This window comes from Sinocyclocheilus rhinocerous, unplaced genomic scaffold (genome assembly GCF_001515625.1).
Source record: "Sinocyclocheilus rhinocerous isolate Xijiao unplaced genomic scaffold, SAMN03320098_v1.1 scaffold2795, whole genome shotgun sequence".
NCBI classification, from domain to species: domain Eukaryota; kingdom Metazoa; phylum Chordata; class Actinopteri; order Cypriniformes; family Cyprinidae; genus Sinocyclocheilus; species Sinocyclocheilus rhinocerous.
The window spans coordinates 37,096-52,049 of NW_015652283.1; the positions used below are offsets into that span (position 1 = coordinate 37,096).

Consider the following 14,954-nt stretch of genomic DNA (forward strand, 5'->3'; position numbering starts at 1 on the left):
TCCAGCACACTGCAGTATTTGCAGAATATATAAATATATTAAAAATGTCAGTCTGGTATATGTGGCACAAGTTTGCCTATTTAAACATGAAGTTGGTTATCCTAACTTAGCATAAAGACCAGGTAGGAAGAAGATGGAGAGAGAGAAAAAAAACTATCATTATATGTGGTTAAACAGTAATTTCAGAAATGATTCAGACAAACCATTATTTATTTATTTTTTTTTTTACTTTTTACAGACTTTTTGTTGTAGATTTAAATTTAAACTAATACAATTTTACAGTTTAAAAATGACAAAAAAAGAAAAATGCCTATAAAAGTTTGGGCACCCTGCAAGGTCAGTACTTTGCAAAGCACGCACTGGCAAGTATCACAGCCTGTGAAATGGTACAGTTTACAGCTATTTGAGTAATAGAGTATATAAAATGTAATATGTAAAATGTCAGTAAAATGAATCATATTAATTTTAGCCTACTTGACCACTCACAACACCCTGACTGAAAAACAAAACAAAATTAATCTTAATATATTATGTCCTAGCTGCATCTGATTTCAATATCCTAAAAGAAACCATATATTTACACATCTGAATATAACATTCAATTACTTATATGGCACAGGTGAACCCTTTTCAGATGATCTTGACAAATCTGACAAAAAATATAAAAAAACAATCACAAAAAGATGAAAAGAAGTATAGCAGGAAGGCCTACACTATTCACATAAAATGTTGTGTAATTAAATAACTAAATTTCACTAACCAACTACAAAATGCTTTAGTGTCTGTGTGAATGACACTGTGCACCTTCTATATATGTTATTATTTAAAAGCTAACTTTAAGTTAAAACCCTAAAACCTAAAACATTGCTACCGTATCTTTTACGGTACAATTCCGGCAACCACACCTGCCGTTTTTTTACCGTAAATTTTACTTAATTTTTTTTACAGTGTATCTATGCTTCAGCATCCCACACCACTTCTTGCAGGACATGTGAACGTGAAAAAATGCTTAATGTGTCTTAAAGTACAATGACAAATTCGGGATACAATATTATTGATCATGCATACAGGCAAGCATAAGAGCCCAGAATTTGAACACAACACCCAAAGTTGCAGGTTAAGCGTTTTCCTATAGAAAACAGTTATAGAAAATCCATAAGCGTTGCTGTTTTGTGTTGCATTCGTATTTTGGGTCCACCTGAATGCTTGTATATACAATATGTATGATCATTAAGTTGTGTACTGAATTTGATTAAATCTGTCTTTGTACTTCAAGCCACGGTAAGCATTTTTCACGTTAAGCGTTTGTCCTGCAAGAAGTGGGACTCTGAAGACCAAGCGGTTGCCGTGGTAACGAACAACGATGCTTTGTGCTTTTGAAATGAGATGGCTTACTGTATGAACATTGTATGCATGTGATGCATGAAAGGGACAGCTAATAAAACTAATAAATCATCGAAATACACATCTATAAATTAAGTTTATATGTGTAATGGCTTTCATTTCTTCATAAAATGCCTGAATTTCTTAAAGCTGCAGTATGTGACTTTTTTTGGTTAAAAATGATCCGAAATCAATATTTGAGCAAGTACATAACCAGCCAGTGTTCAAAACTATCGTCTTACTTTAGCCCGATTCACAATGGTTAGTTTATAATAATGTTTTCTAATTTGAGTGGTACGGGTAGGTTTTCGCGGGAAATTCGAGCATGGCACTGCGTCATTACGTCACGTCTGTAAACATAAAGAAGTTGTCCCGGCTACTAGGCTATCGCATGTGAGGATCCTGCAGGTGGCGGATCGTTTATAGCCTTTTCTCACAGCAGCCAGAGGATTGTAATCTATAAAGGATTATGTGTTTATGAAACACATGTGAATGAAATTAAAGTATACTCCAGTTATAAATGTGCTTCTGATTACAGATAGCCTGGGATTACAAAGATTTGTATTTTAAAGAAAAGCAGTTCGAAGGGAGCATAATTTGCTTTTTGGGTTAAAATAATTTCTTAATATGAAATTCGAATGGTTTGACAATTACAGATTAGACTGTACAGAAATTGAAATCTACACGATGCGCGGGCATCTTCAGAAGTTCACGCCACGGAGTGGATGGGGAAAATTATCTGGATAATATTTTCAGCGATTAACAACATAAATTCTGCTCTGGATCACACAAACCTACTGTATTCCGCCAGAGAGGACTGCGGGTGCAACGCATCATTTGGATTACATTTGGTGCTGCTTTTGACATTTTTGTAATATATAAATGATTGTAATTGCATTTATCTGTCTGTCATGTTTTTTATACTGTACAGAAATGTTTAGGTTTATAGGTAGGAGTGGAATTAATAATTAATATTTTAATGCTATATTGTTACTAAAATGGTTATTTTCCTGCGTATTTCGGTCATTTGCGTTTTATATCCTTTTATATTCGCTATAAAATGGGTAGGTTAAGGGGTCTAAAAATCTAAATTGCGTATTAATAAAATTATAAAGATGCATATTCGCTGAAAAATGGGTAGGTTTAGGTTTGGAGGTAGGTTAAGGGGTCTAAAAATCTAAATCGCTTATTGATAAAATGATAAAAATGCATTGATACGAATATCTTAATGATATAAAAGATACGTAAATATTTGTACGTTTTTTAGCTAAAAATATGTAGCGATTTGTACGTTTTAAATGTTGAAATACGTTTAAATTGTACGTTTTAGCATTAATAAAAATGTACAAAAATGTACGTTTTGTGCTTGTAAATGTTACGTATTAATACCTACGTATAAACATGAGACCAGGCTGGCTAATACACACTATACTCAAAGTCACCAATGCTGATGTTGTTAACATTAATTATTTGAGAATAAAGTATAACAATAATAACAATTTGAACGGTTTGATGTGATATGAGCTAACCGATCTTTAGATTTAATCAGCATTGGTAGCAGATTTATGGTAATGCTTTTTTCCTCAGTTGGTCGGAACAAACGTGGCAGACTTGTTACTTACTTGTTCAGATGGCAATATACGGTGAAATTTTTTATTTTCTGTCATATTCCTAGACGTAGGTTAGAATCTGTAATTGCGAAGTACAGTAAATATCCACACTGGTGTGGTGACTGACTGCCGCACATACTCTTCAGAACGTTAGATTCATCCGTGCTGGAGCCCTGCGGACTCACAACCCACGCAAGCTAGATAATTCTGCACACAGCTGCAATTCCAGGTTTTCAAACAGAGATGGCGACAAAGTGGCAAAATTTACGGACTGCAGCTTTAACTGAAATATTAGTCTGGAATGTTTGAAGCCATAACTATCTGGCAGAGTAACTCGGTAAGTGCTACAAATTAACAAAAGACTACATGCAGATAATTGATCTGAAATCGTTATTTAATGACAGATTATAGCATTATACACTTTAGATTACAGAACAAAGCAATGTTTGCTGTGTTCCTGCATGGCTTTGACCAACAGATGTCGCAAGCGTTCCGTCACTCTTGCGTTGCACATGAGTCGATTAAGTCTTTTTTTTTGTGTGTGTGTATCAAGTCATTATTTCGAGAAAGTTTCTCATTATTACGAGAAACTAAGTCATTATTACGAGAAAGTTTCTCATTATTACGAGAAACTACGTCGTTATTACGAGAAATTTTCTCATTATTACGAGAAAGTTTGTAATTATTATGTGAAACTAAGTCATTATTACGAGAAATTTTCTCATTATTACGAGAAAGTTTCTCAATATAACTAGATACTAAGTCGTAATTATGAGAAAGTTTCTCATTATTATGACTTACAGAATCATATTTTTCTCAACTGTGCCGGAAACGGGCTTCCATAGAAAGATGTAAGTACAGTAGTACTGTATTAGAAAACTGTTTTACAATAGAAATGTTCAGCGACCAACAGTAATAGACTATCTAGTGATGCAAACTCAACTTTTTATGAAATTTCGCCATTTTGAATTGAAAATATGCGATCATGATTCATGTAAATCATAAATGAACGTGACAAGAGACGTTTGCGTTTTCGACTATTAATACGAATGAGTGAATGTGCACATTTTAAAATAAAATATCATTTTCAAATATTGTAAATTGATTACTGCTTCATATGAAGAGTTCAGATGCAAAAGCCTCTAAGTGCCGTTTGACATTTTCTTCTTAAATGAGCATTTTTTATCAGGCTCCTATGTGTAGGTTCAGTAATTTCACTTTAATGGCAATGAATAGTTTCTTTTCTTTCCCATTAAAGTAAAATAACTGAACATAAACATAGGAGCCTGAGAAAATAACCATTTTAGAAGAAAATTTTAGATGGCACTTAGAGAGGTGATATAATACAAAGAATAGTATTATAAATGTACATACATTAAAAGAAAAAAAAAAAAGAAAGAAAAACTTTCGAGGATTTACGATGCTGATGACCGTTAAACGCGTCATCACAGTCTTGTGAAAAGGGTCCATTGGTCTGGATGATGGTGTTTAAGTACAATTTTACCCCAAATAAATATATTATTTGAAATAATAAATGCATTCAATATAAACATAGATCGGTCTTTTATAAAAGTTGAAATGAAAATGATTAAGTTAGTAAGTTAGTCACATCCGCACTTTCATTCTTATTTCAAAATAAAACATGTTAATTCATTAATAACATTCATTTCTGATAATCCCAGATTGTTATGGTCATGCAGGTTTTACGCATTAAACTCGTGGCCACGACTAAAAGATGTAGTTACCCCGATAAAATTACTTCTGGCCATAACATCATATCATGGTCCCATAATGATGTTATCATGACCTATATATATCATGGGCGGCCAAGACAAAACTAAGTGAACCAAACATGTCTCTGCAGTCACCGTAATTTGGAGTTGAGACTTCACAAACACATTCTGGGGACACCTAAGACTTACATTACATCATGTAAAAATGGGCATAAAAGGACCTCTGTAAAGGAAAGTCTTGATATTAAAATAATAAAGAAGAAGAAAAAGTCTTGATATTATGACTGACCACTGGATGGCACTCTTCAAGCGCGCAGGGAATCTGATCAATTGGACTGCGTCCTCTCAGATGTTCAGCACACACGCGCACAGCTGTGACGTTTGTCTGTGTTTAGCAAAACTGATCTTGGCAAGGTCGCTGCTTCCGCTGAGAGGATTTCAAAATCCTATAGGAGGATGTTGCTTCAGGCACGTTACAGACGAATTTTCTTCTGCCAACAGATTTAACGCGTGTATCGTGTTCTTTTGATGTAAAACTCGGGATAGTGTAATGATCTCGATGTACGGATCGAGTGGTAAATTAGCTGTGTCGCTGATATTCACGTTTGTCAGCGTGTTTGTATTGTGTGAATATGTGATTTATTATCCTGTTATTCTGCGATGCTCATGGCCTCATATTGAGACTGTAGATTCACATTTACCTTTACGGGCGTTATTTCTCTCCGATACTCACTTACTTGGGGCCATCAAAGGACACTGGCTCGACAAATTCAGAAGGTATGGATCTGGTGTCTCAAAATCGTACACTAGCAAAAAGTCGTCCCATGGTAGCACGATGTTTTTGATATATTCTCTGTACCATGGTACTGCTGTAGTAGTTTTGTTTAGGGCAGAACTGTAATTACCTAGACATTAAACGGTGCCACTGCCACAGTGATTAGTACATGCCAACTAATCATAAACCGATCAGATATATATGTTCCAGACACATTCACCGGCAGATTTTTTTATTTTTTATTTATTTATTTATTTTTTACTTGAAATATTAGAAAGCCATTTCTAAAGTAACTTTAAATACTGTCATCTCTGCATTTTAGTAAGAATATTATAACTGTTTTTTCACAGAGAATGGCAGATGGAAAGGGCATTCCAGACATCTCTGTGGCTTCTAAATCCAGAAATTGTCTTCATTTTAGGAGATGTATTTGACGAGGGCAAGTGGAGCTCCAGTCAGGTACAGTAAATGGTACAGCTTACAACCAAGAAACACAAAGCAGCAGACAGTTTGTCTCAGTTTTCATAATATGAATAGTTGTGCTGTGTCTTAAGATAATAGCACACATACTGTATTAAGCCTATGTGTTTGTTAGTTTGATGTTTCTCATTATGAAACATATTCTTACAGATTTCTATACAGATTTTTATATTTTGTAAAGTTATACTGTCAAGTCAGTTTTAGTTGTACAGTGCTTTTCACAATATGCATTGATTTAAAGCTGCTTCACAGAAATGTAAGATGTTGACATCAGTTCACATATGATTTTGCTACCGCACGTCATTACATGACAGAATGTTTGAGCTCCATGACTGTTTGCCTGAGGCTGAAAACATAAATGAGAGTCATGCCATAATACTTATACATAATACACAGTTAGGGATGTAACGATTCACTCAACTCACGTTGCAATACGATTCCTATACTTGTTTCATGATATGATTTTCTCACAATCTTTTTATTTATTTTTAACAAAATGAGATTTAAGGCAAATTAAAAATTAAAAGGTGTTCTTTTATTATTTCCCAGACAAAATGTTGCACATTTCTTTGTGAAATTGAAATATATTTTGTCAAATAACAAAAATAAAGTGACATTTCTAAACAAATTCTAAATCAAATAAATAAATGGATAATACAAATAAAAGAAACCTCTTCATATAAACAAACTAAGGCTTTTCCTGTGCGCTTTACTAGCTTGAATTTTTTAAAGAAATATCATGTCCACATTTTTCCAGCAGAAAATGTACCTTGTACAGAAAATGCATTTGAAGCAAAAATAGAATGGTCTAGCTGTAGCTTTGTGAAGTTATGCTACATAAAACTACATAAAAGCAGATGAGATGATTGAGAACGCAATTGACCATATATGCCATATATGCATGGTTACTTCCTGCATATAAATAAAGTGTTACTTCCGCACACATAAAGCCAGCTCAGTCATTTCCGGTCAACTGTCAAAATCAGTTGTGCTATAAGGGGTGCGCCCTTTGCTCGGTTTTTCTGCATAATCCATTCACAATTTGAAGAAAAGTTTTGTTTGTCTAAGAGGACCAAATGTCCACGTATACAGTTTCAGGAATGACAAACAAACGCAAGTGTAGAAAATTATGTGAGTCACTGCTATGATTGGCAGTGATAAAGCAACGGAGGAACAAAACATCTGACGAGCCGATGTCAAATATAGAGCTGTGTATTAAATGATTCAGACTAAATTCAGAGTAACAAAACTACAGCAAGCAACAAGTCTGTTGGCTGAATATATTTAACAGCTTCTACAGATAAAGATAAAACTTATAAATGTAGTTTTTAAATTAAATCTTAAAATATTTCAAAATATTCAATGCATTATTATTTAATTGTTATACCATTAATAATTAACATATTTAATTTGTAGTTAACTAGTTAAGTATTTAAATATTTTAACCTTCTAGGCTGTTGGAGTCTGGGCTTATTTATGTATTTTTTTTAAATGACATGAGACTTTTTGACTTCCTGCACTTGCTATACTTTATACTTCAGTACAGTAAAAGTACTAAAATTTGTTATAAATAAAATTTCTCATTTCATAATAAATACAAAAGCAAGACGTGAAAAAACTAGGGAGTGGAAATGGCAACTGCTAATGAGTGATCCTCTGCTGCCATCTAATGGTTATAATGGTAATTTCATGGCAATTTCATCTTAAAAGTCTTTGTTTTCCGCCAGGAGACATTTTTTGCACATTTTCTCATGTCATCTTTATGAATGCAACCCTTTTTAGTTTACTCGCCTGATATACAAACACACACACACACACACACACACATATATATATATATGTTTGTAAAATGGCTCAGTTATTTAAAATATCTGAAAGTACACTCTTAACATCAGTCAGTCTAGCATTATAATATGATAATCAAGTATTATTTAATGATAGACCTTTAGTAATTAGAATTAAAACTTAACCATGTATGAATGCATATTAATCGTTTTAACTGAACATTTTAACTGAACTGGTGGTGCTGCTTTTTTGGTCATTCAGTGTTTCTGTAAAAAAAACAGGGAAAAAAGCTAACAAAAATATTGATAAAATGATAATGATACGAATTCTACTAATAAGAACAATCGCACTAAGGATTAATGAGCTGCTGGATTCATGAATATTAATCAGGTTGTGTGGGTTCGCTCGAACTGATTTGCTGAAATCAAAACAGGGACGATAATAGCTTAGTTCTTAAAAGTTGAAGAATTCCAAAGGAATGCCGTTATTTTGACAGGAAAATACAACAAAGAACATCGTTTACATGTAGTGCGTCAATTCTTTCTCTCTCTCTGCATGTGTGTGAGACAAAGTGACGCTGAGTCGTGTGCCTTCACACTAGAGTTTACGGTATGTCAAATACAGGTGCGCTGCACATCCATTGATATGAACTGAAAAATAGCACAGATCGCTTGATGAAACTCTGAAGCGCTCAGTCAGAGTGTTCGGCGAGTGAAAATATATCTGTGCTAAACTTATACTTAGCCTCCAACTCACACACTGGCGAGTAAAATCTGAGAATTTATTAGCCATTGGCTAATATTAGACATCATTTAGTTGCCCAGAGTAAAGATTTAGTCGCATATGCGAGTGATTTACTCGCAATGTAGAGGGTTGCTAGTCCATACTGCAGAATCATAAATGCCCCCGAGATGCAGAGAGTGATGATAGTTACAATTTACTGCTGAATATAGCAGTAATGGCACATTTATTGAACAATCACTGCCAGTAGGTGTGTTTTTTCAATTTTCTGACACTGATACTATTGTTTGTTTGTTTTTTGTGTCTACAGTGCAGTTTCCGATAAAATATTGTTTCACCAAACAGACAGAACAATTTGTGGTGCTGTGGGAAAAGGTAAAACTACAACTAAAATGAAACTATATGAAAACCATAAAATCAAATTTTTACTAAAATCACAAAAAAGCGACAGACTATTAATGTACTATTAAAATGAATACAAAAAAAACTAAAATACAAAAAAGCTAATGAAAATTTTATGTTAAATAAAAAACAATAAATGAGTTCAAATACATGTTACATTGTTAAAAACAAGACTGTTTGCATTGTAGAAATACATCGGATAAATGCAATTTAAGCTATCCCAGGTTCGCAAGTGGTAAAGCACTTGCATCAAGAAAAATAAATTACTAAATTTCCCTCAGTTTCTGAAAATGAATGAAAACAATGTGGGCTATGACTTTAATGTTCATTTTGTGTGGTTAATTACAAAGAAAAAAAATGACACAATTAATCACATCCTCTGACCCGTACATAAGTTCCGCAATACAAGCTTCAAGTACCACAATCACATTTTTGTGAGAGATTATATCCTGTACTGTTCCTTCTCAACTGCTGTATCCAACGGATCACAGTCTGACCCTCCAGTTGAAAATGAATGACCCTAAATCGCTTTGAATTCACTGTCAGTGTGAATGCCCCTTAAGCGAACTACAGGCAACTCTCTGCGCCAGACCACACCGAACAGATGGACGACGATAGACAGAATGGCGAAAAGGCAAAAAAATCTTGAGACACACTTTGTGTTTTGTTTTTTTGTCATTGTGCGTATGACATTTAAAGCTGACAACTTTAAACTTCATACAGCATCTTAAAAACCCAGCGCTCAAGGCAAGAGACGACACAATGGCCAACAATGTCCACAAAAGTCCTGTTTTCTTTCTTTTCTGCTGACATTCACAAGCAACTCAGAGGCTCCGTTATGAAATCCTTTCGGTTTTTTTTGTCAATTTAGTCAATCTCTCTTTCATCCGGTCTTCTTTAACTTTCAATTCCATGTTTCAGTATGCCCTACTCATCCTTCTCTATTTCCTGTTCATATGAAGACACATCACTCTGTCATACCTTCTCTTTAAGACTCTGCATCTCTGTCACTCTTTCAGATCTCCATAAAATAGATTTAGATCACTTTAAGCTTTGTATTTTCCACAAATATTAGACATCATTTAGTCGCCCAGAGTGAAGATTTAGTCGCAATGTAGAGGGTTGGAATGAAAAGTGAATCTTTAAAGTGAATTTTACTGCACAGCTGTAGAGTTTAGAAATAATAAAGGTTTTAAAATATTGTGTTTTAAAAATTTGTTCATGACAAAGAAGGTCAGTTATTGATTTATCAAGAATACCATATGATGTTTTTTACGTGGTAGCATCGCTATCTAGCAGTCTGTAAATATCACCCCGTCTTTTGCAATGCCCTTGCAACCAGTAGACCATCTGAGAAACAGTATAATAAAATGAATGGGCCATTTCTAGAAAACAGAACAACAAAGAGACATGAGGGTGGACTCTTTTGAAGTATCAACTACCTAGATACACCCTAGCAACCATTTAAATGACTCTAGCAACCAAATAGTCATAGTAAGTAACCATTATTTATTTAGCACTTTAAACAATACAGATCAAAGCAGCTTCACAGAAATAAACAGGAAAATGTCTTTTATGGAAACTCAATTATGGAGACAATTCAGATTCTGCTGTAAAGCAAGATTGTCATTATTCAGCTGAAGTCAGTTCAGTGTTTGTTCAGTTTAAACCAATAACTGTGCAAGTTTACCATTTTAAAATTAGTTTAATTCGGCTATAATCAGTTCTACAAAAGGCAGCAATATACGGGCAACCAGACTGTAAGTACCACCATGGTAACTTTGTGGCCACAACCTAGCAACTATTTAGAGCACCCTAGCAACCATATTTCAACATGAACAAACAACATCACAGCCCCAGAACATCGTAGAGGCATGGGGTGGGCAACCAATCTGTGTCACCATGGTAACTGTATGTAACACCCTAGAAACCATTAAGAGCAATTAATGAGGAGGGGTGTGCTATGACTTTTTTTAAGTGAGTGGACAATGTTCACCTAGTGGCCGAAACAATGTGCAAAAAAGTCTATGACTAAACATTAGCAAGAAATTTCTGAGATAATGTCGTCAGATCAGACTGTCATAGAGACTTGGGTCAGCTCCTTCGACTCAGCCTTGCAAATAGCAAATAACTAATGATATACCAACTTTGTAGCCATGCCCTAGCAACCTCCCTATAGACTTCTGTAGTGTCTGTGCTTTCGCCTACCTAGGGAGGCGAAATACTGTAGTAATGGGTACTCGCTTTGTAATTTTTGGTGAGGTTATGAGTACATCAGATGACCACTTCTCCCCTCTCTTGGTTTTGGACACTAGTCAAGGACTTTTACCTTGTCAGTATGAGAACACTCCCGACAGGGGTTAAGTCATTTATTAATACAAACTGGAGGAAATTGGTCAACTGATTTATTTGAAAGATTGGTGAGATATCTAACTTGTAGATCCTCTTACTGTATTATCAACACTAGGAAGTCAACAAGTGTAATAAAATAAATTTTATTAACAAAAGATAAACAAGAGTAATCAACGGCTACTAAATGAAATACTATGAATGAAAAAAGAAAGAAAGTGCATAATATGGATAATGCAAGTGATTAAGTTGGGTGTTGTTTATGGCAGTTACGCTATCTTATGGGAAGATAACGGTTGGTTTTCTGAAATTAATTATTTTTAAAGAACCCAATTATGCATCAAATAAATGAATCATTTGTTATCAACTGACATCAGCTATATAACATCTAATGTAAATTAGAAAATCATATACTGATAATATAAAACATTGTCAAGGTCTCTGGAAGAGGTTTGGATAAGTGATATTTACATTCTTTTTGGTTGAGTGAGCAGTCAGGTGGTGGTGACTTCTTCCACTGATTGTGCTGGGTAACAATGCAGTGGGGGAAGGAGCAGGAATTAATTTCCACAGGCTTGAACGTTCAATTGCGCAATTGCAGATCAAGCGAAAATGAAAGGCGTTATTATTGTAATATGCACTTTGTACAGTAATGTTTTCTCATCGGTGAATGAGACATAAGGTAGTCTGACATCGTTGCATTCAATCCTAGTCTGCCTATATGCGTACTTGTGTTTTGTAGTCCAGATTGATATGTGAAAAAAATGTTCACTTTTTCATAAAAGCATGAAACTTGGTACACTTGTACAGTTTGCAGCCCTGAACATTTTCAGAAATGGAGTCATCTCAAAAACGCCTCGTGGTCACCATTTTGCTTTACGCCATTACCAAATTATATATTCTATATTATATCTCCTGAAATAAACATGGTAACACAGAAAAGGTGATGTCTACCCCTATGTTTTTATGGTCAATGATTACAATGATATCATATACAACAACATAAACTGAGGTGAATAGTTAATGGTGAATTCAGTGACGTTGTGATGAGAGTTACAATGAAATCGCTGTATCTGAGAAGATGCAGAATGAAATTTCAAGTATATATCCTGTAAACTTAATTTACAATCACTCTATGGGGCCAGAGTTGTCTGTTATGTTAGTGTCCACAATTTGGAAGCATTTATTTCAGTTGCTTCCAAAGTCCCTTTAAGACATGTCATTTCACTCGGCGGCCATCTTTGAAATGCCTGTCAGGCATGCAAGTGCAGCTCCTATCTCTTTGAATGGGGAAACATCAAATTCTCCAAAACTGTTCACCACTTTATTGCAGTAAACAAGCAATACAAATATCAAAATCTTCTTAGCCGACGGCTTTTATTCTAATTAAAAAATGTGCAATCAAAATACAAATTATAATGAGAAAAGAAAAATAGAAATAGTAAATGAAATAACCCTTCTTAATAGCAAATAAAAATCTAAACAACAATTATCCAATGAAAGAGAAAATAAATAGCCATAATATGGACTATTGTAGATGCTGTGATACTGTGCTACTCAGATACTGTGATTTCCTTCTAATGTCACTGATTTAACCATTAACTATTCACCTGAACAGTTTATGTTGTTGCATATCTAGTCAAGTCAAGTCACCTTTATTTATATAGCGCTTTTAACAATACAGATTGTGTCAAAGCAACTGTACAGCATTAATTAGGAAAATAGTGTGTCAATAATGCAAAATGACAATAGTAAACACTAATTTTTCAGTTATAGGCAGTTCATCATTGAATTCAGTGATGTCATCATCAGTTCAGTTTAACGATACTGTAGCTGACGGCTGCATGGTTACAATTTTATCGCTAATAGTATCGATCTTGGAAGTAAAGTAGTTCATAAAGTAATTACTGCTGTGCTGTTGGGAAATGTCAACACCTGTTGATGCTTTGTTTTTCAGGCTTTATTTTATTTTTCAGGCATATGGTATCATTGTAATCCTTGACCATCAAAAAATATAGGTAGACATAACCTTTTCTGTGTTATCATGTTTGATTTAGAAGATATGACACAAAATACAAAATTTGGCAATGGTGGAAAGTAAAATGGCTGCCATGGCAACCACAAGGTGTTTTTGCAATGGCTCCATTTCTGAAAAATTTCAGGGCCCCAAACTGTACAAGTGTACCAAATGTCATGCTTTTATGAAAAAGTGAACATATCACCTCAAATTTTGAACATAAACGGGAGCCCCCTTTCATCTGCTGTGATGAAAGGAGCAGTAATTTTACTGGACCCTCAAACCACACCTTCAAAGAGGTACCAAAAACAAAGAGCCTGTTGGGCAAAGAAGATAAGATGGAGAAGACAATTGCCAGTTATCATCAGTGGAGGACAAGAATGAATTCGTCAGTGCCCCATTGATCACAGACTGGCCCTGTTATCACCTTTCCTTTGTTCACCACAGTCCTTCACTCCAGAGACCTATTTGTGAATGACCGACCGTGACCCCCTCCAACTCACCAAACCGGTTTTGGGGTTGATTGGCTTGACCATATGGCAGGCAAAATTGAACAAAGAAAGACAACTTCTGCAGACAACTGGAAATCACTAAAATGGATAGAAAATCTGCAAGGAACACAATCTACAACCACATATGCAGTCAAGGAATTGTGCACGTTCATCGGAAACTGTCACTAGAATGACAACCCACCTCAGTTCACCACCAACACATAAAGGAATAATTGAACAATACATCAACCGCACAAGAGACAACAGCACAACCAAAGTTATACTTTTGCAAGTAAACCTGTCCAGCACGATTCTTCAACTGCACATTGCTTCTGCCAAGGATTTAAGTTACGGCCACCAACACCTGACCTTCACGACTCCTGCAGTTGTATCCTCCAGTCAACAAGAATCTGCGTATCTTCCATCGCCTGACGTACAGTTCTCTGGAAAACACAAGAATCTTCAAGGACTCAGCACTGCTGAAGAACAATCCACGCCTCTCCCACTGCAAGCCACCAGGACACCCAGTGGAGGACATCCACCATCGCCGGACTGATCACCCGACCAAGTGGAACGTAAATATAAGCTTATCAAACCTCTTTCTAAAGGCCTTGGCACTAGGTTTTGGCACAGTTTATAGTTTATAACAGGTTGAAACCTTACATATGTTAGGCTATCTGTAGTAACAGCAAATGCCCATTTGCTATCAACCCCTTTGCCCTGAGAAATAGGGATGTAACGATTAACCGCGAGCCGGTCAAAAATCGATTCAAATATGTGACTATTCAAATCGGTTGAGATGCCAAACAAATTGCGATATTCTGAAAAATTTCAGGGCCCCAAACTGTACAAGTGTACCAAATGTCATGCTTTTATGAAAAAGTGAACATATCACCTCAAATTTTGAACATATCACCTGGGCTATTGTAGGAGGCGTGGCTTTGTAGAGTGATTATGCAGAGAAGGTGGGATCTTGTTTTCAAAGCTAGCTTGCTATTGCCAGCCTTTCCGAAATCACCTACCTTACCTTTAACATTATTGCTCTAATGAAAGGCAGACGACATGGCACCATATGCTCCCTATTGGCGCTTTTCCACTGCATGGTACGGCACGGTACGGCTCGGTACGGTTCACTTTTGGGGGGTTTTCCACTGGGTACAGTACCTGGTACCTGGTACTTTTTTTAGT

The 14,954-nt window shown here is 35.3% G+C and overlaps 1 protein-coding gene across 1 annotated transcript in view; it reads left to right on the forward strand.

The window, feature by feature from the left end:
- The first annotated feature begins 5,174 nt into the window (after window positions 1–5,174).
- LOC107714346 (metallophosphoesterase 1) overlaps window positions 5,175–14,954 on the forward strand; it is a 25,248-nt gene continuing 15,468 nt past the window's right edge. Inside the window, exons 1-2 of the mRNA XM_016520171.1 lie at window positions 5,175–5,503; window positions 5,852–5,960. Of these exons, the coding sequence (XP_016375657.1) occupies window positions 5,277–5,503; window positions 5,852–5,960 (336 nt within the window). The 5' untranslated portion in view covers window positions 5,175–5,276. The remainder of the gene's footprint in view (window positions 5,504–5,851; window positions 5,961–14,954) is intronic.